Raw genomic sequence first — 25,247 nt, 5'->3', positions numbered from 1 at the left:
TGAACATCTCAAAATGTGAAAAGGAAGTAGAGAAATAGTATTTCATAGCAATGCAAGGGGAGAGAAAGATGGTGGTCAGCATTTAAGTGGGAATGGCATTCATACATTTGAATTACTGAGGCCTTGATTGCAAAGACAGACCCAGTGGAATACAAGAATGAATCTCCCCTAAGGAACCTACAGCCCGTTAATGGAGTTCAAACTCACATTCAAGAGTACCATTCATGTCACACATCCTATCTGTCCACAAAGGCCCAAACCAAGGGTGGTGGAAACTCAAATGAGACAGCAGTGTTCATCAGATTATAGAATCAAGAAGACTTCACAGAGGAGCAACATTTCAGATGGGATTTGAGGAAAAGGGAGAATTAGGTTTAAGGCGTATCAATGACTTCTCATAGGGTTTTCAGGCAACATTTCAAAGTTCAAGACATGGCACTCAAGGCCCTCCACAACTAGGTTGGGGGTTGGGGATTGCCAAGGAAGGAAGATACCCGGAGTAAGGTGCTTAAGCTGAAGTCTTTGCTAGCAGTTCCGGTTCCAAAGGATAGGAAGATCTTATTTTTCTGTCTCAATGGGCCATAAATAGGTTGAAGGTAGGCACTTTTTAACACACTCCTCCTCTAGCCCAGGCTATGTAAATCACTCTCATCAACCACCAGATGACTGCACGCAGCCAGACTGTCTTATACCATCTAGACCTCTGGTGTTGGCTAATTTTAAAGCTATCAAGTAAGAGACCTAAACACATGATTCAGATGCAACGTGGTGACCTTGGTTTGGATCTGGATGCTACAAACCAATTGTAAAAGGCCTGAGACAATTCAGAAAATGTAAATATGGACTGCTAACTAGATTAAGGGATTAATTTCATTAAACGTGATGCTGTGACTATGCTTTAATAAAGTCGCCTGTTAGATACATATACTCTGGATATTTATGAATGAAACGATTTCCCTTAAAACACTAGAGATCGGGAGTATGGAGGGCGGAAAACAGATGAAACAAAATTGACTAAAACGTTGCTAATGTACTAGGGGTATAACATACTTTTGGTAAAAGTTTGCAAATTCCCATAAAATACAAACACCCCCCCACAGCCACCCCCTAGGTGCTGTTTTTCATCGTAGCCCGGAGGGAACCAGACCGAGAGGGCCCGCCAGCGTCTCGGCTTCAGAAGACCGGCATTCTCCAGCGACTTCCTCCCCGACGCACTCAATTTAGTGGACCCGGCGGCGTCGGCCTTTCACTCTCTGGCGCTCGGGGAGGCGGGCGTTAAACGCGCGACCGCCGCAATAGTCGCCTTTCGGAGAAAGCGATTCCTGGGGAGCGCCGTGTTGAGTTCGTCCAGACTTTCTACCCGAAGCCGCCCTGCGGCCGCCGGGGCAAAAAGGGAGCCCGCGGCCCACTGGTCACCCACCCCTCTGACACCGACGGCCGCGCCCAGAGCGCTAGGGGGAGTGCTCCGCGCAGCGACGTCACGGCGCGCTGTGCGTCGGGTCAAAGTTCAGCCCCGCCCCGCTTCCCCCTCCCTGTCTCCCTAGGCCTGCGCCGCTGCCGACGCCGCTTGTGGGTCCGGCTCTGCCGCCTTCCTGCTGCCCGGCTGCCGCCATGGCGAACGTGGCCGACACAAAACTGTACGACATCCTGGGCGTTCCGCCCGGTGCCAGCGAGAACGAGCTGAAGAAGGTAGTCGGGAGAAGGCAGTCCGGGCGGGTGTGTGGGGCGCGGGGCCTGCGCGCCTGGGGCGGCCAGGCCGCGCTACGGGACCGCCCGCGAGCCGGCGCAGTAGCGGCGGCCCAGGCTGGGGCGGCAGTGGCGGGACTGGCCTTGCCCCGGGCCGCGCACTCCCGCCTCGGCTGACCTTGGGCCGCCGGCCCCGCCCGCTCGCAGATACAGCAAGTGAAACTCACCCCTGCGCAAACGCTGCGAAAGCCCTCCTCCCTCCCTGCCCGGCGAGCGCTCCCGGGCGCCAACAGCCTAGCCGGCCATCCTCGCGCCGAGGTCCCCACCCCGGAAAAACAGGTTGGCCCGAGGTGTCCGGCGCATCCCGGCCCCAGGGTAAAAGCTGTCCGCGCCGCGAGCGCCGGCGCCGGGTGTAGGGCCCCGCGAGGCGGAGCGGCTGGAGGTCGAGGCCGCCCCCGCCCTGACCTGGGGGTAGCGCGGGTTTGTTGGGGTGCATTGTTCTGTGCGCAGGTAACCTAAGTGTCCCGGACCCACTTCACGAACAGGCCGGGGTCCCAGCCAGACCCCTGAGTGTTCGCCAAAAAATAGAAGGCTTTATTATCGCTTTGCAGTGCTCCGAAATCTTTCATCTCAGGATTTCAAAGCACTTGAGGCATTTAATTAAGCCTCGCAGCATCCTCACAGGGCTAAGAGTATCTGGCTTTGTAAGCTGAGAAAAATGAGAATGCTCCTTAGGCAGTGGGACGAGTGCAGTTGAGAGTAAAGGGAACTTCCTGTTACCTTACCGGAAATGCTCGTTGGTATTATATAATTCATGAGTCTGTGAATGAAGACTTAAATGCTGCATGTTCCAACCACCTGGTTGAAAGTGTAGGCAGCTTCACTACAGCCATGTGCAAACAGTTGGAGAGAAGGCAGGAACCATCATGAGCAGGGATTCTTACCTTAGTAATTGTGAAAATATGGAGTAGTGTTCCAATATCTTGTTCTTTTCTGTAGCATTGTTTCAACATTTTATCTGGTTCTTACTTCAGTAATACCTATTTCCAAGTATAACTACTGTCTAATTTGTTATATTACATTAGTGAGTAAACAACATTAAGATGGAAAATGCCAAACAATCCAGATGAATAAAGGGTATTTTGGGAAGGTTATGGCTTTAGAACATTGCTTCTTAGAAAAGTGGATATTAAGTTGTCACAAGCCTTTAAACTGATGTTTGTATATATGTAACTTTTTTTTATCCATTTTCAAAGGCATACAGAAAGTTAGCCAAGGAATACCATCCTGATAAGAATCCAAATGCTGGAGACAAAGTAAGTTATTTGGAACTTTTTTATTCCTGGGGTCTCAGTTTTAAACTTTAATTGCCCTCCTTGAAAAAAAGAATGTTATAGGAAAAATCCAGCTTTGCTGATAGAGGCATATTTTTATGTTAAGAGTATTTTAGCTTTGTAATAGTAATTTTTTTTTTTTTTTTTGAGACAGTCTCACTCTATTGCCTGGGTTACAGTGCCATGGTGTCAGCCTAGCTCACAGCACCCTCAAACTCCTGGGCTCAAGAATCCTCTTGCCTCAGCCTCCTGAGTAGCTGGGACTACAGGCATGCACCACCATGCCTGGCTAATTTTTTTTTCTGTATATATTTTTAGTTGTCCAATTAATGTCTTTCTATTTTTGGTAGAGATGAGGTCTTGCTCTTGCTCGGGCTGGTTTCAAACTCCTGACTTTGAGCGATCTGCCCAGCTCAGCCTCCCAGAGTGCTAGTTTTACAGGCATGAGCCACCTCGATCTGCCTGTAATGGGAATATTAACATTCTGAGAAGTAATAGGTGGTAAATAGGATGAGAATAAGCCAAACGTACCTTACAGCTTTTATTAGAATGAAGTGGATTTTGGATTCCTGTGGCCTGTTTCCACTCTGCTATTTGAAAATCTAATTGTTTTCATTTTTACTTTTTCTTTATAGTTTAAAGAGATAAGTTTTGCATATGAAGTACTATCAAATCCTGAGAAGCGGGAACTATATGACAGATATGGAGAACAAGGTCTTCGGGAAGGTAGCGGTGGAGGTGGTGGCATGGATGATATCTTCTCTCACATTTTTGGTGGGGGATTGTTCGGCTTCATGGGCAATCAGAATAGAAGTCGAAATGGCAGAAGAAGAGGAGAAGACATGATGCATCCACTCAAGTGAATATCTTTTTTCTTTTAAATATTAAGTGACTTTTTTAAGTGGTTATACTCAATAGAACAAAAAAATCATAAAATGTTTTATCCTTTATTAGAAGAAATCTTTCATTTGCCTTACTGTCTTAATTGAGTGATTAAATTGAATTGAATTTCATAATCTGGATGTTTATACTTTGCTACAGATGTTTGTTTGTTTTTTTTGTTTTTTTTTTTTTGAGACAGAGTCTCACTGTGTTGCCTGGGTTAGAGTGCTATGGTGTCACCCTAGCTCACAGCAACCTCAAACTCCTGGGCTCAAGCGATCCTTCTGCCTCAGCCTCCCCAGTAGCTGGGACTATAGGCATGTGACCGGCTAAATTTTTTTTTTTTTTTTTTGAAACAGAGTCGCTTTGTTGCCCAGGCTAGAGTGAGTACTGTGGCGTCAGCCTAGCTCACAGCAACCTCAAGCTCCTGGGCTCAAGCGATCCTACTGCCTCAGCCTCCCAAGTAGCTGGGACTACAAGCATGCACCACCATGCCTGGTTAATTTTTTCTATATATATTAATTGGCCAATTAATTTCTTTCTGTTTTTATAGTAGAGATGGGTTCTCGCTCAGGCTGGTTTTGAACTCCTGACCTTAAGCAATCCACCCGCCTCGGCCTCCCAGAGTGCTAGGATTACAGGCATGAGCCACCACGCCCGGCCTGCTGGGTTTTTTTTAACATTTAAAACACAGTCTCGCTTTGTTGCTCAAGCTAGAGTGAGTGCTGTGTTGGCAGCCTAGCTCACAGCAACCTCAAACTCCTGGGCTCAAGCAATCCTCCTGCCTCAGCCTCCCAAGTAGCTGGGACTACAGGCATGCACCACCATGCCTGGTTAATTTTTTCTATATATATTAATTGGCCAATTAATTTCTTTCTGTTTATAGTAGAGATGGAGCCTTACTCTTGCTCAGGCTGGTTTCCAACTCCTGACCTCGAGCAATCCGCCCCCTTGGCCTCCCAGTAAAATTTTCCTATTACTGCAAACATTTTGTTTCAAGTAGCTTTACAATATTCCATTCTGTGATTTAATTAATCATTCGCAATTCATCATTTTGGAAAAGATCCAAAGTCCAAAATGTTTCTGGTCCTGAGCATGTTATGTTATGTTATTTTTGAGACAGTCTTGCTTTGTTGCCCAGGATAGAGTGAGTGCCGTGGCATCAGCCTATCTTACAGCAACCTCAAACTCCTGGGCTCAAGCAATCCTGCTGCCTCAGCCTCCCAAGTAGTGGGGGCTACAGGCATGCGCCACCATGCCCGGATAATTTTTTTCTATGTATGTTAGTTGGCCAATTAATTTCTTTCTGTTTATAGTAGAGATGGGGTTTCACTCTTGCTCAGGCTCATTTTGAACTCCTGACCTTGATCTATCCGCCCACCTCAGCCTCCCAGATTGCTAGGATTACAGGGGTGAGCCACTGGGCCCGGCCCCAAGCATTTTAGATAAGAGATATGCAACCTGTACTACTAAAAGAGATTTTAAAACACAGCAAGAAGGGAAAAACCAAATTATTAACTACATTGCTGCCAATACATTATGCATTAATATGGTGTTGTCATTATTTATTTACACTAAATAATATTGCTATGAGTATCTTTATATCTGCTTTGTCTCTCCTTGGTGGAGATGCCCAGCCAGGCATCAGTGTTTTAAGGCTGATAAATACAACAAAATTGTGTTGTACAGAGATTGGCCAGTTTAGGTCCCACTGGTAGAGAGTGCCAGCTTTGCCAAAATTTACCTGCATTTTTCCTTCCTTGGCCATGTTGAAATGTGGACTTTTCTGGCTTCTAGTGATAGAGGTTTTGCATATTTATTGCAGCTTAGTATGTGGAGGGTAAAAGTCCTAATATAAATTTTTGTTGTTGTTTCCAGTACCATATTGAATAGGAAGAACCTATTTTTTAAAAAAATAAATGATTTGGTTAAAAGTTCTTGCAAAGAATATAAAGGACAGATGCAACAAGTACGTTTTTCTAAGGCTAAGCTGTACATATGTCGTTATTTGGAAGTGTTGGTAATGTTTTGTCCATAAGTGTGTTATTCTTATACTGCCTAAACTGCCTAAAACATTCAGACATTTTAACTTAAAATAATTTTGAGAAAGTTTGAATACAACCAGATACTACAGGTGCTTTGTAAAATATCTTTATCTTTTTTTTTTCCTCTCCCAGGATTTTAAAGTAAATCAATGTAGATCGAGCATCCCTGATCTGAAATCTGAACTGCTTCAGAAAAGTTTCAGAATCTGAAACTTTTTGAGCACAGACATGATGCCACAAGTGGAAAATTCCACACATAAGTACTTAACACATGAGGCCAGACACAGTGGCTCATACCTATAAACCTAGCACTTTGGGAAGCCACGGCAGGGGATTGTTTGAGCCCAGGAGGTCAAGACCAGCCTGAGTAACATAGCAAGACCCCCATCTCTATAAAAAAAATTTTTTTTAAGTACTTAACACGTGATTCTGAAAACTGGCACTAAACAAAAAAAATAAGTATTCAACACAAATTTTGTGCTCAAAATTATTGAAAATATTATATAGAATTATCTTCAGGCTATGTGTATAAGCTGTATATGAAACATAAATGAATGTTAAACTTGGATCCCATCTCCAAGATACCTTTTTACGTATATGCAAATGTTTGAAAATTTGAAAAAACCTGAAATCCAAAATGCTTCTGGTCCCAAGTATTTTGGATAAGATATATACAACCTGCACTACTAAAAGAGATTTTAAAACAACAGGAAGAGGAAACCCAAATTATTAAATACATTGCTGCCAAAATCCTAAATGAATAGTATTTGTGAGATTTTTGATATACACAGATTTTGTTTTTTTAGCTTAGTTTGGAAATTGGTTCTGTAATTCAAATATGCTATGTATGAATAAAAATTGAGTTGGGTTTTATCAGCTGCATACTTTTAAGAAACTTTTCTTATACACTATATTGAGGTATGATTGACATACAAAAAGCTGTGCATATTTAATGTATACAATTTGATGAGTTTGGGTAATAGGCTTTTTACTCTACCTTTTGGGTCATAGACAACTTTGAAAATTTGGTGAAAGTTGTCCATACATGCTTATGATTTGGTAGATTCTTCAGAACCTCTAAAACTTGTATGCTATCTGTCGCACTGTAGATAAGGCCACTTTTTTTGGAGACATGCCATTTAGATGCCTCCCTTAAGTTGTAATACAACTGTGTAGCCTTTCTAAATTGTCCATGGAAGGAGCAGAGCCTTGTAGTGGAGCATAGACTCTGAAGCCAGACACTTATGTGAGCTTGGGCAAGTTACTTAGTTTAAAATATGGATGATAGGCTGCATGTGGTAGTTCACGCCTGTAATCCTAGCACTCGGGGAGGCTGAGGCCGAGGCGGGCGGATCGCTCAAGGTCAGGAGTTCGCAACCTGCCTGAGCAAGAGCAAGACCCTGTCTCTACTATATATAAATAGAAAGAAATTAGCCAAACAACTAAAAATAGAAAAAATTAGTCGGGCATGGTGGTGCATGCCTGTAGTCCCAGCCACTTGGGAGGCTGAGGCAGAAGAATCACTTGAGCCCAGGAGTTTGAGGTTGCTGTGAGCTAGGCTGATGCCATGGCACTCTAGCCAGGGCAACAGAGTGAGACTCTGTCTCAAAAAAAAAAAAAAGAATGTGGATGATAATAGTAGCTCTTTCAGAGGGTTATGATTAGGAGTTACTTAGGTGAAGGGTTCATGCCTCTGAAGATTGTTTTGCTTGAGTTTGTGTAGTCATCAGCTTTATCAGAAATTACAGCACAGCAAATTGTTGACCTGTCGCTGTAGGTTCTGGTTTTGGGCCCCATCTGTGTATATACTATCTATAGTCATAAAATCTTCTAATTTGAGCCACAAAATAGAACCTCAGTCAGTTGAACTGGTTTAATGTGAGATGTTTTTGAATTCTTTGTTTTAGAATGATACTGTGGAATTTGTTGTATCAGCTATCATTTATATCTAGCATTTAAGGAAACATGGTAAAATTTGTTTGAACTTGATTCCTTTCTCCCCCAGAGTATCTTTAGAAGATCTGTATAATGGCAAGACAACCAAACTGCAACTTAGCAAGAATGTACTGTGTAGTGCATGCAGTGGGTAAGTGTGTGTTCTGGTTTATACAGTATGTTTTGTCTGTTCTTTCAGTGACATGCTGAAAGTCTATTCCAGGTATAAACTGTTCATAATTTAAAACCTAATACCCAATAGAACATTTTTTTATGCTTCTGAAAGTCATTTTATTTTATTTATTTTTTTCTTCATTTTTTTTTTTTTTGCATACTATTTCTGGACTGAATTGAAAGTCATTTTATTTTTTTTTTTTATTTTATTTTTTTTTTTTTTAAGGCTGGTCAAGTGGAGCAGTGGGAGTGGAGAAGGAACAAAGGAATCTGTAACTGGTTGTGATCAATTAGTTGTAAACACCACTGCACTCGGACCAACCGAAAGTCATTTTAAATGTTAGTTATTGGGGGTTGAAGATGAAGGTGAAAGCACAATACTTGTTTGTCATGCCTTACTGGAATGGTCTATCAGAAGAAACCTAATTTATACTTTTGCTTGCTTTAGCCAAGGTGGAAAGTCTGGAGCTGTTCAGAAGTGTAGTGCTTGTCGAGGTCGAGGTGTGCGCATCATGATCAGACAGCTGGCTCCGGGAATGGTACAGCAGATGCAGTCTGTATGTTCTGATTGTAATGGAGAAGGTATCTGTGCCAGCACTTCTGCTTTTATGTTGGGATGGTTTGGGAATGCAGAAATTGGAGAGATTTATAATTTTTCTCTTTTAAAATATATTTGTGGCCAGGCGTGGTGACTCACGCCTGTAATCCTAGTACTCTGCGAGGCTGAGGCAGGCGGATTGTTTGAGCTCAGGGGTTCGAGACCAGCCTGAGCAAGAGCAAGACCCCATCTCTACTAAAAATAGAAAGAAATTAATTGGCCTACTAAAAATATATAGAAAAAATTTGCTGGGCATGGTGGCACGTTCCTGTAGTCCCAGCTACTTGGGAGGCTGAGACAGAAGGATTGCTTAAGCCCAGGAGTTTGAGGTTGCTGTGAGCTAGGCTGACACCACGTAACTCTAGCCTGGGCCACGGAGTGAGACTCTTGTCTCAAAAAAAAAATAAAGGGTATTTATATTAATCTTAAAAAATATGAAATTTTCTAAAAACAAAATAATTACTACATTAGGTATATATCCAGTGAACACAGAAAAATGGCAAATTTGTGTTATGTTCAGAGAAAGGTTAGTCTTTTTAATTCCAAAACGATGAGCAAGATGATTATTTGTCCCTTTGTATTTTCAAAAATTATATTCGCTAAAGGAGACAGTAAATTGTTTGATTATTCTGATATGTGGAGGATTTTACTGTAAGCTTTTTTTTTTAAGACTACCTCCCTAATTATCAGTCAAAGCTTGATACCCTGATAATTTGACTAAACATAGGATTAAATATATATATATTCACTAAGCTTAAATACAACCACTGACATACTTTATTTTTTATTTTATTTTTTTTTGAGACAGAGTCTTGCTTTGTTGCCCAGGCTAGAGTGAGTGCCGTGGCGTCAGCCTAGCTCACAGCAACCTCAAACTCCTGGGCTCAAACAATCCTCCTGCCTCAGCCTCCCGAGTAGCTGGGACGACAGGCATGCGCCACCATGCCCGGCTAATTTTTTCTATATATATTAGTTGCCCAATTTATTTCTTTGTATTTATAGTATAGACGGGGTCTCGCTCTTGTTCAGGATGATTTCAAACTCCTGACCTGGAGCAATCCGCCCGACTCAGCCTCCCAGAGTGCTAGGATTTGAATCTTTAATTTTAATTAAACTTAAATAACTGGAGATGGCTAGTGGCTACCATATTAGATGGTAGGTACAGTTCTAGAGTATCCTTTTCCAATTACTGTTGGAGGTGATGAGATAATTTTGAAAATCTACATATTATACTCCCTTCCTTTAGAGTCTCTGTTGCATTTTTACCTTATTAAAGCTGTTAACAATTCCTTCTATCAAAAAACCAATGTTGACTGTAATCTCTTCCCATGTACAATTACCATTTTGAAGAACTAGTGTTTTACAGATCATACTTTTCAAAAAAAGTAACTGTTCTAAAACTGGTCCCTGAAGTCATCAATTGTATACATATTCTAAGAGTTAAAATGTGGCAGTAATCAGCCATTAGAAAGTAGTGCTATTTTTTCCATAGTATACTATGTACAACTTCAGTTTTATTATTACCATAATCAAATATCTCGGACAGATACATAGAAGAGAAAATCTGTGTTGTCCTAAACATGATATGAACATACTCCGTGTTAGCTAAAATTCAGCCATGTCTAATTGGTTTGGGAATAACAGTGTACCTGAATGAAAGGAAGGATCTAAAGTAGAACAGCTGGACGGCACTTAGCCTACGAAATAAATAAATTCTAGTTCAACTGTACAATTTAATAATGAGCCTTAAAGGATATTAAAATTTTTATTTGGGTTGTCTTTGTCCATTGTTAAACTTACATGAAACTAGAACTGAAAATAAAACCCTTTCCTTAAGAAGCAGTTGTAGAAGCCCCAGCATCTTACCACCCCATTTTGGTTTCCTTGATCCTCAAGCTTTGTTTTAGCCTTAGGAGGTAGAGTCAGCATCCCAGAGTGTTAAGATATGTTACATTCTGGAATAGATGGTAGCTGGTTCCTTCAGGTGACCTGCAGTAAAATGTGAGTTTTTGTTATTCAGAATTGTACTCTAAACAAAAATTTAGGTATTAAAAGAAATGCAGAAAACATATTTAAAGAATGCAGTACAGTACTCTTGCTGGAAGTTTCAATGACCTCTCTTTCCAGGTGAGGTAATTAATGAAAAGGACCGCTGTAAAAAATGTGAAGGGAAAAAGGTGATTAAAGAAGTCAAGATTCTTGAAGTCCACGTAGACAAAGGCATGAAACATGGACAGAGAATTACATTCACTGGGGAAGCAGACCAAGCCCCAGGAGTGGAACCAGGAGACATTGTTCTTTTGCTACAGGAGAAAGAACATGAGGTAATTTCCGTTTTTCAGTTTGTTTTGTTTTTGTATTTTCTTTTATTCATAAGTGGATCTTGCTTGTAAGAAATAGGTTAGTTCTTTCTTGCTTTTTCTTAATTGAGGTCTCTCAAAAAAAAAGATTAAAAATTATAGTAAATTAAAAATATAACAAAAAATAATAGAAAAAAAAAGAGAAGAAATAGGTTAGTTCTGTCTGGGTTCCCTGGAACAACACTGAAGATAAAGTTGTTAGGGGAGCATAGCTAAGTCATAAGACAGACAGACTTGTGTAAGACTAACAGAGCAGATGAAATTAAAGCACTGTGAGAGCTGATTGTAGTCCCAGCTGGGCTATTGGTTAGCAGTGTAACCTTAAGTAATCCTGTACCTCAGTTTCCTTATTTATGAACATAGGGGCACTGGACCAGATGGTGTAAAGCAGCTTATTTTTCAACGTGAAACTCCCTTGATGGGTAGTTAGTGGACAGGGCTTCATTCTTTTTTTTTTTTTTTTTTAGACAGTCTCGCTTTGTTGCCCAGGATAGAGTAAGTGCTGTGGCGTCAGCCTAGCTCACAGCAACCTCAAACTCCTGGGCTCAGGCGATCCTGCTGCCTCAGCCTCCTGAGTAGCTGGGACTACAGGCATGCGCCACCATGCCCGGCCAATTTTTTCTATATATAGTAGAGATGGGGTCTTGCTCTTGGTCTGACTGGTTTTGAACTCCTGACCTCAAGCAATCCACCTGCCTCGATCTCCCAGAGTGCTAGGATTACAGGTGTGAGCCACCTCACCCGGCCAAGGCTTCATTCTTCATCACTGTTCTGTTGATGTGTTTTACTTATTGGGTATCCAGGTGAGCTTTCCTTGAAAAAAAGGAGTTCTGGGGTTTTAAAAATGTATTTTTTGAAAAGTTTCTGAAGAATATAGTCTAGTATATGTCATTTTGTTTATATTGCACCTATATTTTTTAATGTCCCTATAGTACACTGTAGACTTCTATTCATAAAGAATATACCAAGATTCCTGCTTTCTCAAATGACTAAAAAGAGGGGAAAAAAAATATACCAAGAGCTATTCATGAAACACCCCATCAGTACTCATCCAAATTCTTGAGTAAATGGATTTGACAGGAAGGCTTTGTACCTGATCACATTTATTCAAGCTTTCTTCTGAAAGTCTTTACATCACAGGTTAACCACTTTTTTAGGTTACACTAAAATTTTCTCCTATTTAATGTTCATTTCTACAAATTGGGTAAATTTTTAAAATCACTTTCAAGCATCCAATGGAGAACAACAAAGCCATGTTGAGATGCAGATACTGGGAGTTTGTACTCCCTCACAAGGTTGCCACTTGCTCCCCAGACTCACTTTCAGGGTATACTAGCCACACGTCATGCTTCAGCAAAGCTATGAATTACCATGTATTTTGGCTCGTCATGGATGTTGCCAAACATACAAATGGCAAGGGTGTCCTAGATTGCTAAAAAATAAGAGTAATTTCTAGAATTCTATATTAGGGTCTTATAGGCTGAAATATTTATGACTCTTACAAGATTATTTCTTGGTGTTTTAGCTATATCCTTATTTGTTCAATCTTGCCTGTTGTGCATATTCTACCATATAAGAAATAAGAGGCAGAAAGATGGCAAGATAGCTAAATAATTCAGAAGTGTGCTTATATGTAGGTTAAACTGTATTTTATTTTATTTTAACTTATTTATTTTTTTGAGACAAGAGCTCAGTAACACCTAGATGTTTTCATTGATAAAACTCAACTGGAGTAGTTTGGGGTCAGTTGTCTGGCAGTGCAGCAAATGAGGATAGTGAGGAAATTAAAAAGTAATACTACTTGGAGGAGAGGAGAAGTGATATTTTTCAGTGTAGAACATGTCAAATGAATGTTACAGCCTTTATTTAACCTCTAAGTTGAATCTTTAATGTTGCTATATAATTGGGATTTTAAAGTAGATCACTGCTCTGGGAGGCTGAGGCAGGTGGATTGCTCAGGGTCAGGAGTTCAAAACCAGCCTGAGCAAGAGCGAGACCTCATCTTTACTAAAAATAGAAAGAAATTAATTGGCCAACTAAAAAGATATATATATACACACACACACATATACATACACACATACACATATAGAAAAAATTAGCCAGGCATGGTGGCACATGCCTGTAGTCCCAGCTATTCGCTGAGACACAATGATTGCTTGAGCCCAGGAGTTTGAGGTTGCTGTGAGCTAGGCTGATGCCACGGCACTTTAGCCTAGGCAACACAGTGAGACTGTGTCTCAAAAAAAAAATAAAGAAATTAAAGTAGATCACTGGACTTGGGGGCAAGAGACTTAAAGTCTGACTCCCATCTTTGGCCTCTCTGGGCTTTGCTTGGTTTACCAAAAACAGTCCTTCCTCAGGAAGGATATTATAGAATCAAATGACATTATGAATAAGCTTTCTTGGGACCATGAAGAGGTGTTTGTAATTAAGTCATCTCTTAAAATTGTTCGCAATAGTGGAATTGCATGAAATTTTCAACAGAAGGCAGCTGTAACTGATTTGATTGTCTATGGTAGAAGATAGATAATGGTAAGGGTTAGAATGAAGTTCTGGTTCCTTGGTTTCATTGTGACCAGTACATTTGAGTCAAAGATGAGATAGATTAGATTTAGGCATCTTGTTTAATTTGTATGACTGAAAATGTTCTTTTTTGACACAGAGTCTTGCTCGGGCTAGAGTGCCGTGGCGTCAGCCTAGCTCACAGCAACCTCAGGCCCCTGGGCTCAAGCAACCCTCCTGCCTCAGCCTCCCAAGTAGCTGGGACTACAGGCATATACCACCATGCCCGGCTATTTTCTATGTATATTTTTAGTTGTCCAGCTAATTTCTTTCTATTTTTAGTAGAGACAAGGTCTCGCTCTTGCTCAGGCTTGTTTCGAACTCCTGACCTTGAGCGATCCACCGGCCTCCCAGAGAGCTAGGATTACAGGCTTGAGCCACCATGCCCGGGCTGAAAATGTTCTTAGTGTTCTGAAGAAAGCTAAAATAGTTTGAACTAGAACATGGAGCTAGCTATTTGTTCATGTAAAACCTTGCAGTTATTTTGCTTTTTCACCCCTAACACTTAAACTGAAAGAACAAGGCCATCATGAGATTAGGGTGGATACTGTGGCTGTAACAGTATAAATCTGATGAGAAAACATTCAATTTTTTCAATTTTGACCAGGTACCGTGGCTCACACCTGTAATCCTAGCACAGGAGGCCGAGGTGGGAGGATAGTTCAAGGTCAGGAGATTGAGACCAACCTGACCAAGAGTGAGACCCTGACTCTGCTAAAAATAGAAAGAAATTAGCTGGACGGCTTAAAATATACAGAAAAATTATCTGGGCATGGTTGTGCACACCTGTAGTCCCAGCTACTCGGGAGGCTGAGACAGAAGGATCACTTGAGCCTAGGAGTTGGAGGTTGCTGTGAGCTAGGCTGACACCACGGCACTGTAGCCCAGCCAACAGGGTGAGGCTCTGTCTCAGTAAAAAAAAAAAAAAGAAAACATTCAATTTTGTTTTTTGTTTTTTTTATCTTCTGTATTCATCTTCTTGCCTGTTCAGTATGCCTGTTTGTGTTTTTCAGTGGTCTATCTACCAGAGTGCACCTGTACAGCACAGAACCACAGTATCTGGGGATGTTAGCTACTCCTCTGTAGTCTACACTTTTGTTTTTTACAAATGATTATAACTTTTCAGTGTTTTACTATCTGACACTTGGGTAGTTCCTCCTCATTAATTTTGTTTTTTGTTTATTTGTTTTTTAATTGAAATCACTTTCTTTTTTTGAGACATGGCCTTGCTCTGTTGCCTGGGCTTGAGTTCAGTGACATCACCATAGCTCACTGCAACCTTGACTCATGGGCTCAAGCGATCCTTTTTTTTTTTTTTTTTTTTTTTTTTGAGACAGAGTCTCACTCTGCTGCCCGGGCTAGAGTGCGTGGTGTCAGCCTAGCTCACAGCAACCTCAAACTTCTGGGCTCAAGCAATCCTGCTGCTTCAGCCTCCCATGTAGCTGGGACTACAGGCATGCGCCACCATGCCCGGCTAATTTTTTCTGTATATTTTTAGCTGTCCAATTAACTTCTTTCTATTTTTGGTAGAGACAGGGTCTCACTCTTGCTCATGCTGGTCTCAAACTCCTGAGCTCAAACAATCCACCCGCCCCAGCCTCCCAGAGTGCTAGGATTATAGGTGTGAGCCACTGCGCCCAGCCTCAAGCAAACCTACTGCCTCAGCCTCCAGAGTAGCTGGGACTACAGGAGTGCACCACCATGCCCAGCTAATTTTTAAATTTTTTTGTGGTGACGGGTTCTCCCTATATTGCCCAGGTTGGTGTCGAACTCCTGACCCCAACCAGTCCTCACACCTTGGCCTCCCATGGTGCTAGGATTATAGGGGTGAGCCACCACGCTGATGAAATTATTTCAGTTGAACTCTCCTATACAAGAATGTGGTATCCCTTCCACTTTGCTGCTTCTAATACAGCTTTAACTAAAGAATATTTGATAGAAGATGGCTCTTGGAATACTGGCATTTTATAGTATACTTACCATTTTAAAGCACTGAAAAGTCCTGCATTAAACAAACCTTATTGTTCTATTGTGAGGAACATTTTAGTATCTGTACATAGATAATAAACACTGGTTTGTTCTCAGACTTTCTCATACATGAAGTGCCTAGAGGGCTTGTTAAAACCACAGATTGCTGTACTTCTAGCAGTAGATGGGGAGTGAGGCCCAAGATTGTGTGTTCCTAACAAGTTTCCTGGTGTTGCTGTGGCTGCTGATCCAGAAGCACACTCAGAATCATTGGTTAATATAATGGTTTAATTTTGTTTAATGGGTAAATTTAAGAGTAAAACTAAGAGCCTGCCTTTCAAAAATGAACCAGCCAAGATAGAAGAGAGGCTATTAAATTGGAAAAAATCGACATGGCCTTTCACTGCCGTTTTTGATCTTTTTTTTTTTTGCGGCAGAGTCTCCGTTTGCCCAGGCTAGAGTGAGTGCCGTGGCGTCAGCCAAGCTCACAGCAACCTTAAACTCCTGGGCTCAGGCAATCCTCCTGCCTCAGTCTCCTGACTAGCTGGGACTACAGGCATGTACCTCCATGCCCGGCTAATTTTTTCTATATATATTAGTTAGCCAGTTAATTTCTTTCTATTTATAGTAGAGTCTCGCTCTTGCTCAGGCTGGTTTCAAACTCCTGACCTCAAGCAATCTGCCTGCCTTGGCCTCCCAGAATGCTAGGATTACAGGCGTGAGCCACCGCCGTGCCCAGCCCATTTTTGATCCTAAATTGCAAAAATTTAAGTATAAATTCTACTTAAGCAAAAAAATACAGGTTGAGTATGTGAGAAATTGGATGTATTTTTCCTGCACATTGAAAACTCAAACATTCTTTGTGCTTATTCAGTACCTTTAGCATTACCTAGGCTTATAGCCTAATATTGAATGAGCCAACTTTACATTTAATTTACATTCCTCTGCTTGGTGGCTCGCACCTATAATCCCAGCACTTTGGGTGACCGAGGCAGGAGGATTGCTGGAGCCCAGGAATTGAAGACCTGCCCGGGCAACATAGCAAGGCCCCATCTCTAAAATTTAAATTGACATTCTTCTAAGGAAGTTTTGAGTTTTGGTGAGGTTAAACTTGTTTGTGCCATGTACAATGTGCGAAGCATAGAATTGAGCCCCTATACTTCACTGGCTGAACATTTTACTGGTTGAGCTTTTTTATGTTGAACTTGGACCCCCCCCCTCCCTTTCCCTGTTATGATTAATCATGTCTGGTGAGTACTCCAGGGTGAGCCTGTTCTATGGAAGCCCTCTAGGCTTTTTATATCTTTTTGTCCAGAGGCAGAATCAGAAAGTGGGCCATAATTGCAGAATATACCTGGTAGTGTTTTTGGATCCTCAGCTCTGTTGCTCTCATATGCCATTGTTATCCCAGTTCAAGCATATGTTCATTTTAGAAGTTTCTAACTTGGGAATAGCTAGCTCTGCTAGTATAAATTGAGGGAATTAGGCACAGTGGCACTTCGGCTTTTATAGTTAATGGTAGAATTAAGGTTCCAAAATTGACTCAGGAACATAATGCAACAGGGAATGGCCCCATAATTTTTAAGAAAAATTGTGTTTCTTGTGTGCTTTATTTATAGGTGTTTCAGAGAGATGGGAATGATTTGCATATGACATATAAAATAGGACTTGTTGAAGCTCTGTGTGGATTTCAGTTCACATTTAAGCACCTTGATGGACGTCAGATTGTGGTGAAATACCCCCCTGGCAAAGTAATTGAACCAGGTAAATCTTGATTTTATCTGATCCAAGTTTCCATGTGTTCTTATAATTTTATAAATTTTTTACAGTGGGTAACTCTCAAAGAGACTTGGGTAAAATTCTTAATCATCTCCTTTTTACTTAAATAATAGGATGTGTTCGTGTAGTTCGAGGCGAAGGAATGCCACAGTATCGTAATCCCTTTGAAAAAGGTGATCTTTACATAAAGTTCGATGTGCAATTTCCTGAAAACAACTGGATCAACCCAGATAAGCTTTCTGTAAGTGTTCTTTAAATTTAAGCAACAGATATCTTCCAAGTGTTTTATTTTTAACAGATTTTAGAGTTAGGTTCTTGCTCTGTTGTCTAGGCCAGAGTGTAGTGGCGCAATCATAGCTCACTGCATCCACGAACTGCTGGGCTCACGTGATCCTCCCTTCTCAGCCTCCTCAGTAGGTGGGACTACAGGCACATACCACCACACCTGGCTAATTTTTCTATTTGGAGGGTGTGTTGGGTGGGAGAGGGTCTTGTTCTTGCTCAGGCTGGTCTTGAACTGCTGGCCTTAAGCAGTCCTTCTGCCTTGCCCTCCCAGAGTATTAGGATTACAGGTGTGCCCAGCTCCAAGTTTCTTAATAGTTGCTTTGTCATCTGCAGTTTGGTTTTGGTGCTAAGATTAGATCACACGGTTTAAAATTTTGCCTTTTACAGGAGGATCACTTGAGGCCAGGAGTTTTGAGGCTGCAGTGAGCTATGATCCTGCCACTGCATTCCAGCCTGGGCAACAGAGAGACCCTGTCTCAAAAACAAACGAACCAAAAAATTGAATAAGGGGTGAGGAGGAGGAGGTATAGAGGATGACATCCTGGATTCTGGTGCTGCAGTTTGCCAAGGCAGAATACAGGAGGAAAAACAGGTGTAGGCGGGTAGGAAGGAAGATGATAATTGCCTTTTATAGACACATGGAGTTGGATGTGCCTGCAGGACATCCACGTATGGATGAATAGCTGGTCACACCTGGGAGAGAGGGCTGGTATGGAAACAGTGCAAAGCATTTCCAGAGATACCACTGTCTTAATAAAAAAATAAAAGTTGGAGAAAAAAACTAAGAAATAAAATTTTGCCTTTTAAATATTTGCATTATTGTTGGGTTTTTCTGGTTGTCCGGGAATCAAGGATTGCTGGTGTAAGTGTGGGGCCACGCTGGGAACTGTAGAGGAGTGACAGTAGCAGACTGGGTGGGCGGTGGTAGGGAGGGGACTGGTTCTCCCTGGAGATCAGTCCCTCGCCTGAAGGGGCATCTGTTGGTGTTCTAAGCAGGATGCAGAAGGGCATGTCTGGCATGAAATTTCACAATTTTTTAATTGGGAAATTAAAATGGGAATTTTAATGGGAAGTTTAAATGTGGGCAACTCATTCCATTTGTTTTAGCAATGGATGAGTTTTACAAAAGATGTCTGAAGATTTGGCATGTGGGTCATCAGGCTGTGGTCTCTGAGTTAACAGTGCAAGACCAATCCGCTTTCCTATTTTAACTCTCAAAGAAGCTGGATTGTATAAAAAGAGAAGTTGAATGAAAATAATAGAACTAACCTGATTTTTGTTTGTTTTCATGAAGGAACTAGAAGATCTTCTGCCATCTAGACCAGAAGTTCCTAATATAATTGGAGAAACTGAAGAGGTAGAGCTTCAAGAATTTGACACCACTCGAGGGTCAGGAGGTGGTCAGAGGCGCGAAGCCTATAATGATAGTTCTGATGAAGAAAGCAGCAGCCATCACGGACCTGGAGTGCAGTGTGCCCACCAGTAAGCTGCCGCCAAGCTGCACAGGTGGATTTCTGTCCACATTTGCCTGGTTTGTTCTCAGCGACCCAGCTGGTGTGTCTGATCAATCCAGATGAACTGACGGACATCTGTTGGTCTATGTGTAACTTTTAAAATTGGTATAGTATCTACAGAGTGTATAATTTAAACTAACCATGAAGCTTTATATCTTCATTTCAGCTGTTGCGTAGCAGAATAAAGCACTTGAAAGGAAACAAGACTCCCTTTCACACATGGGTTATAAGTTTCAGTCCTGGTATCTGTGCTTGATTTTTATCAGTTTTGTGTAGATTTTATGTTTCATATTTTAAAATCAAATCCCACATTGTAAAGTTTGTACAATTTGTCCTGAAGCTTTGTGTTTGGCTGCATCTGCATAAGCTGCTACAAATAGAATAAAGAATTTCATAGCCTGTATCTATCATTTAGATGCATGGGAAAAATGGGCTTTGCACACAATGGGTTTGGAGCTGACTGGGAACAATGGAAAAATTACATTAGCTGTGGTTGTAAAAGTTTTTTGGGTTTTTTTTTTTTTTTTTTTTTTTTTTACCATCTTGTGAAAGGTTTCTGAAGCTGGATAATAAAAAGCAGTTGGTGTAAATTATTCTTTGTGTCACATTTTTAGAAGGAAGACCATATTTAGAATTATACAATGTATCCTTAAACTGGAGAATGTATCCTTAGTTCTGATTCTTAAATAACCCTTTAAAACCCATTGGCCTGAAGCTTATGTCTCAGGCGCCTGCCCATTTTGTAGTTTTAAAAGCAAAAGGTTGGTAGAAACAGGCTTTAATGGCTTCAGTTGGTGCTGTGTAGAGAGTCAAGGCGCTCTAAGCCGTGAACTGCTAAGTTGTCCTGAGCACTGGGGCTAGCCGGGGCCTGTCTCCCTGCCACCACGCCCTTTTTAAAAATAAGATAACAAATCAATAGAAAACCTTGTCTGCATAGAAGCTGTTAAAATGCTGTTTTCATTAAATGTTAACTTAAAGATGCTCTGTCTCCATTAAGTTGAATATTTGAAATTGGGGGAAGCATTATTACTTTGATTTTCTGTAATATTTTATAGAAAAGTAAGACTCTTAAGCTGGTATGAGAAAAATCAGGTAAAACTATGAAAAGGATGTTGTGTTTCTCTGCATCTTCTGATTCTTACCTTTTCACTCCCAGAGTAGATATTTTTAGAACACACTTATTTGAGGGAAAAGAGACATCAGATGCACATTGTACATTTGTAAAGGAACAAAGGGGAAAACTGAAAACTAAAAAATGTATTACGCCACCCCTGAGCCTAAATATAGTACTTGTAGTTTATTTCTAGGTCTTTTAGCACCTGAATGAAAATAGGTGTCCTGACACTAATCAAGACCTTGTGAGATTTAAATTATTGTTCTGTCCACTCTACCTCCATTGTGCAAAAAAAATTCTACAAGCCTGGGCAAGATTCAACAGCAGAGTAGTTTTGTATCCAAGGTTACTTCCCCACAACCACTTCAAGCATAAGAAATGCAGTGGCAATATGAAGTTTGTAGCCTTTCCAATAAAGGTTTATAAAACAGTTGTTCAGTGTAGTCTTTCTTTCAATTCTACCCAGATGTTTTGACTATAGCAAAGAAAACTATTTGGAAATGTAGCAAAAAACCTGTTAAGATCTGTTATTTCACATGCTCTACTTTGTAGAACACCTGTCCAGAGAATAAGTATATATAATACCACCAGCACAATTTCTTGTAACAGTTTCATTGAGGTATAATTTATATGCCATAAAATTTGCCCTTTTAAAAGATTTACCACAATTCACTGGTTTTCAGTGTATTCAGATTTGTACAACCATCACCACTAATTCCAGAACGTTCTCCTCACTTCAAAGAAGAAACTGAATCCATTAGCAGTTACTGCCCATTCTATTCTATCTCCAAGCCTTGTTGCAATCACTGATGGCGAATTTCTGTTTCCAAATGTTTGTCTTATTTTGGACATTTTGTGTAAGTGGAATCTTAACACATAGCCTTTTGTGGTGGGTTCATTTAGCATGTTTTCAAGGTTTACCCTTGTCCATAGCATGTATCAGCAGTCGTGTTGGCTAACAACAAAGATGCATTCTGAGAAGTGTATCACTGGGCATTTTTGTTACGCAAACATCAGAGTGAACAAGCTAGGTGGTATTGCACACCTAGGCTGTATAGTATAGCCTCTTTCTCCCAGGCTATAAACCTGTACCAGGTTACTGTACTGAATACTGTAGGCAGTTGTAACACAATGGTATTTATGTGTCTAAATACAAAAGTATGGTATGGAAGATAAATGATACACCTGTATCATTTAACATGAATGGACATTACAGGACTGGAAGTCCTGCTATGGGTGAGTCACTGTGAATGGTGAGTAAATGTGAAGACCTGGATAATTTTTAAATTTTTTGTGTAGAGGGGGTCTCACTGTTTCCCAGGCTGTTCTTGAACTCCCAGCCTCAAGCAATCCTGCTTTGGCCTCCCAAAGTGCTAGGATATAGGCGTGAGCCACTGTGCTCAGCCCAGAAATACTTTATATACATATTTATACAGTTATTTTTTTAAAAAATTTTTAACTTTTTAAGCTTTTTTGTCAAAAACTAAGATACCAACACACATGTAAATTTAGGCCTACACAGGGTCAGGATCAACAAAATGTCCCTTGGCAACAGGAATTTTTTCAGCTCCATTATGAGACCACCATTGTCCGTTGTTGACCAAAATGTTCTTATGCAATGCCTGACTACATTGTTAATGCCAAATATTTCTTTCTTTTTTTCTTGGAGACAGAGTCTCGGCTTTGTTGCCCAGGCTAGAGTGAGTGCCGGGGCGTCAGCCTAGCTCACAGCAACCTCAAACTCCTGGGCTCAAGCGATCCTGCTGCCTCAGCCTCCCAAGTAGCTGGGACTACAGGCATGTCCGGATAATTTTTTCTATATATATTCGTTGGCCAATTAATTTCTTTCTGTTTATAGTAAAGACAGGGTCTCGCTCTTGCTCAGGCTGGTTTCCAACTCCTGACCTCCAGCAATCCGCCCACCTCGGCCTCTCAGAGTGCTAGGATTACAGGCGTGAGCCACCGCGCCCGGCCATTGCCAAATATTTCATTGTATAGATACACCATTCATTTTGTTTACCCGTTTATCAATTGAATTTCTTTTTTTTAACTTGGGGGCTATTAATGAATGATGCTGCTATGAACATTAATGTACAAATTTTTATGTAGACCAATGTTTTCAGTTCATTTGAATACATACCTAGGATGGAGTTGGGTCTCAAGGTAACTGAGCAACTGCCAGACTTATCCAAAATGGCTGCACTGTTCTTTTTGTTTTGTTTTGGTTTTTTGAGATAAGAGTCTCACTCTGTTGCTCGGGCTTCAGTTCCATGGCGTCAGCCTAGCTCACAGCAACCTCAAACTCCCGGGCTCATGCAATCCTTCTGCCTAAGCCTCCCAAGTAGCTGGGACTACAGGCATGCGCCACCATGCCCGGCTAATTTTTTTCTATTTTTTGGTAGAGATGAGGTCTAACTCTTGCTCAGGCTGGTCTCGAACTCCTGAGCTCAAATGATCTGCCGGCCTCGACTCCCAGAGTGCTTGGATTACAGGCATGATCCACCACGCCTAGCACGCTGCAACCGTTTATAATCCTACCAGCAATGTAGGAGGGTTCTAATTTTCCACATCCTCGCCAACACATAGCTTTTGATTTTTGCCATCTTAGTTGGTTTGAAGTGGCCTTCGATTTGCATTTCCTTGTTGACTAATGATGTCAAGCATCTTTTCATGTGTTCAGTTGGCCATTTGTACATATACTTTTTCTTTTTTTTTTTTGTCTTTTTGAGACAAGGTCTTGTGTTCAAGTTACAGTGAAGTGGCAGCATCATAGCTCACTGCTCCCAAGTGGCTGGGACTACAGGCATGTGCTACTACACCTGGCAATTTTTCTATTTTTTGTAGAGATGGGCTCTTGCTATGTTGCCCAGCCTGGTTCCAAATTGCTGGCCTCAAGCGATCCTCTGGCCTCGGCCACCCAAAGTGCTGGGATTACAGGTGTGAGCCACTATGCCCTGCCTATATCTTCTTTGAAGAGATTTTTACCTAAGGTCGTTTTTCTGCTCTAGGATACCATATATTTTGTCATCATATCTGCATATGCTCCTCTTAACCTGTGACAATTCTCAGACTTTCTTTGTTTTTGATGACCTAAACAATTTTGAGGAATACTAGTCAGGTGCTTTATAGAATATTCCTCTATTCAAAATTTGTCTCATGTTTTTCTTATGAATAAACTCATGTAAAAGTTGTTTCTAACAGTGCTAATTGGATGAATGGCATCAGTATAGCATTATTTCAGTGAGCATTGTTAGCACATATTCCTGCATGTTACAAACTGTAAAGGCACATTTAGAAAAGTTTCTAGCACTCTTTCCGTGCTTAGCGCAGCCATGGCCCGCGGTCCCAAGAAGCATCTGAAGCGTGTAGCGGCTCCAAAGCATTGGACGCTGGATAAGCGGACCGGTGTGTTTGCTCCTCGTCCATCCACCGGTCCCCACAAGCTGAGAGAGTGTCTCCCACTCATCCTTTTCCTAAGAAACAGGCCTAAGTATGTCCTGACAGGAGATGAAGGGAAGAAGATCTGCATGCAGCGCTTCGTTAAAATCGATGGCAAGGTCCGAACTGATATAACCTACCCTGCTGGATGTATGGATGTCATCAGCATTGACAAGACTGGAGAGAATTTCCGTCTGATTTATGACACCAAGGGTCGCTTTGCTGTTCATCGTATCACACCTGAGGAGGCCAAGTACAAGTTGTGCAAAGTGAGAAAAATCTTTGTGGGCACAAAAGGAATCCCTCATCTGGTGACTCATGTGCTCGCACCATCCGCTATCCTGATCCACTCGTCAAAGTGAATGACACCACTCAGATTGATTTGGAGACTGGCAAGATTACTGATTTCAAGTTTGACACTGGTAACCTGTGTATGGTGACTGGAGGCGCTAACCTGGGGAGAACTGGTGTGATCACCAACAGAGAAAGACATCCCGGGTCTTTTGATGTGGTTCACGTGAAAGATGCCAATGGCAACAGCTTTGCCACTCGCCTCTCCAACATTTTCGTTATTGGCAAAGGCAACAAACCATGGGTTTCTCTTCCTCGAGGAAAAGGTATCCGTCTCACCATTGCTGAAGAGAGGGGTAAGAGACTGGCAGCCAAACAGAGCAGTGGGTGAAATGGTCTCCATGTAACATAATAACATGTTAAAAAGTTATTTGTACTTAATTAAAGATATTAGTGTAAAAAAAATTTTTTCTAGCAGTGACACTTGGCAAATGAATCTGTATGGTGCTATTTCAATGAAACACTGAGAAACCTGGCTCACACCATTTTCTTAATTGTTCAATTCCAGTATATATGTATAGCAGTATTAGAATTATTAGCCCATACGCACATAAAAAGTAACTTTATCAACTAGAGTACAGTACTATGTACAGTTTCTTTTGTCTTTCATTTTACAGACTCCATTTCCAAAGTTACTTAGGTCAGCACCTGTTCCTCTCCCCCCCCCACCCCGCCAGTCCCTTCAATGAAACTGTTTCATGTTTATAATATAGTTAGATTGTGTTGTTGCATTCTGCATTCCATCCTGGGATTCTACCCTCCTCCCACTTCCTAAATGATGTTTTAAAATCTGCATACATAAAGGTTCACTGTGTATATTACTGATATAAAGTTAAATGGGTTTTGACAAATGGATAATGTCCTGTATCTATTACTACAGTATCAGACAGAATAGTTTCACTACCCTAAAAATTCCCCTGTACTTGACCTATTTAACTCCTCTCTTGTCCTCCTCCTGAACCCAGGACAACCACTTCTTACTGTTTGCCTTTTCCAAAATTTCATATAATTGGAATCATACAGTGTGTAGCCTTTTCACTTAACAATATGCATTTAGGATTCAACTATGACTTTTCTTGGCTTGATATTTTATTTCTTGTTATTGCTAAGTAAGATTCCACTGTACGACATACCACAATTTATCTCTTATAAGATACTTGATTTGCAAATATTTTTTCCCGTTCCATGGTTCTCTTCACTTTCTTGACAGTGTCCTTTA

The 25,247-nt window shown here is 41.2% G+C and overlaps 1 protein-coding gene and 1 pseudogene across 1 annotated transcript; both read left to right on the top strand.

Annotated features, from left to right (window-relative positions):
• The first annotated feature begins 1,502 nt into the window (after positions 1–1,502).
• On the top strand, positions 1,503–20,669 carry DNAJA2 (DnaJ heat shock protein family (Hsp40) member A2). The gene is made up of 9 exons (XM_020282629.2): positions 1,503–1,689; positions 2,943–3,002; positions 3,656–3,879; positions 7,953–8,033; positions 8,505–8,638; positions 10,782–10,978; positions 17,167–17,311; positions 17,440–17,567; positions 18,906–20,669. The coding sequence occupies exons 1-9, from the start codon at positions 1,612–1,614 to the stop codon at positions 19,095–19,097; spliced, it is 1,239 nt and encodes a 412-aa protein (XP_020138218.1). The 5' UTR covers positions 1,503–1,611; the 3' UTR covers positions 19,098–20,669.
• Positions 20,670–23,528: 2,859 nt separating this feature from the next.
• LOC142862598 (small ribosomal subunit protein eS4, X isoform-like) lies at positions 23,529–24,438 on the top strand (annotated as a pseudogene).
• Positions 24,439–25,247: the final 809 nt, after the last annotated feature.

This window comes from Microcebus murinus, chromosome 20, assembly GCF_040939455.1.
Source record: "Microcebus murinus isolate Inina chromosome 20, M.murinus_Inina_mat1.0, whole genome shotgun sequence".
In the NCBI taxonomy this organism is placed as follows: Eukaryota; Metazoa; Chordata; class Mammalia; order Primates; family Cheirogaleidae; genus Microcebus; species Microcebus murinus.
The sequence above is the reverse complement of the archived record's forward strand: the minus strand, read 5'-3'. Positions and strand labels throughout refer to the sequence as shown.

Excerpts from the sequence above, each read along its gene's own strand:
- DNAJA2 (XM_020282629.2), top strand. The coding sequence starts at position 1,612 with ATGGCGAACGTGGCCGACACAAAACTGTACGACATCCTGGGCGTTCCG. Across the intron at positions 3,880-7,952 it reads GACATGATGCATCCACTCAA|AGTATCTTTAGAAGATCTGT; the intron begins GTGAATATCTTT and ends TTTCTCCCCCAG. Across the intron at positions 8,639-10,781 it reads TTCTGATTGTAATGGAGAAG|GTGAGGTAATTAATGAAAAG; the intron begins GTATCTGTGCCA and ends CTCTCTTTCCAG.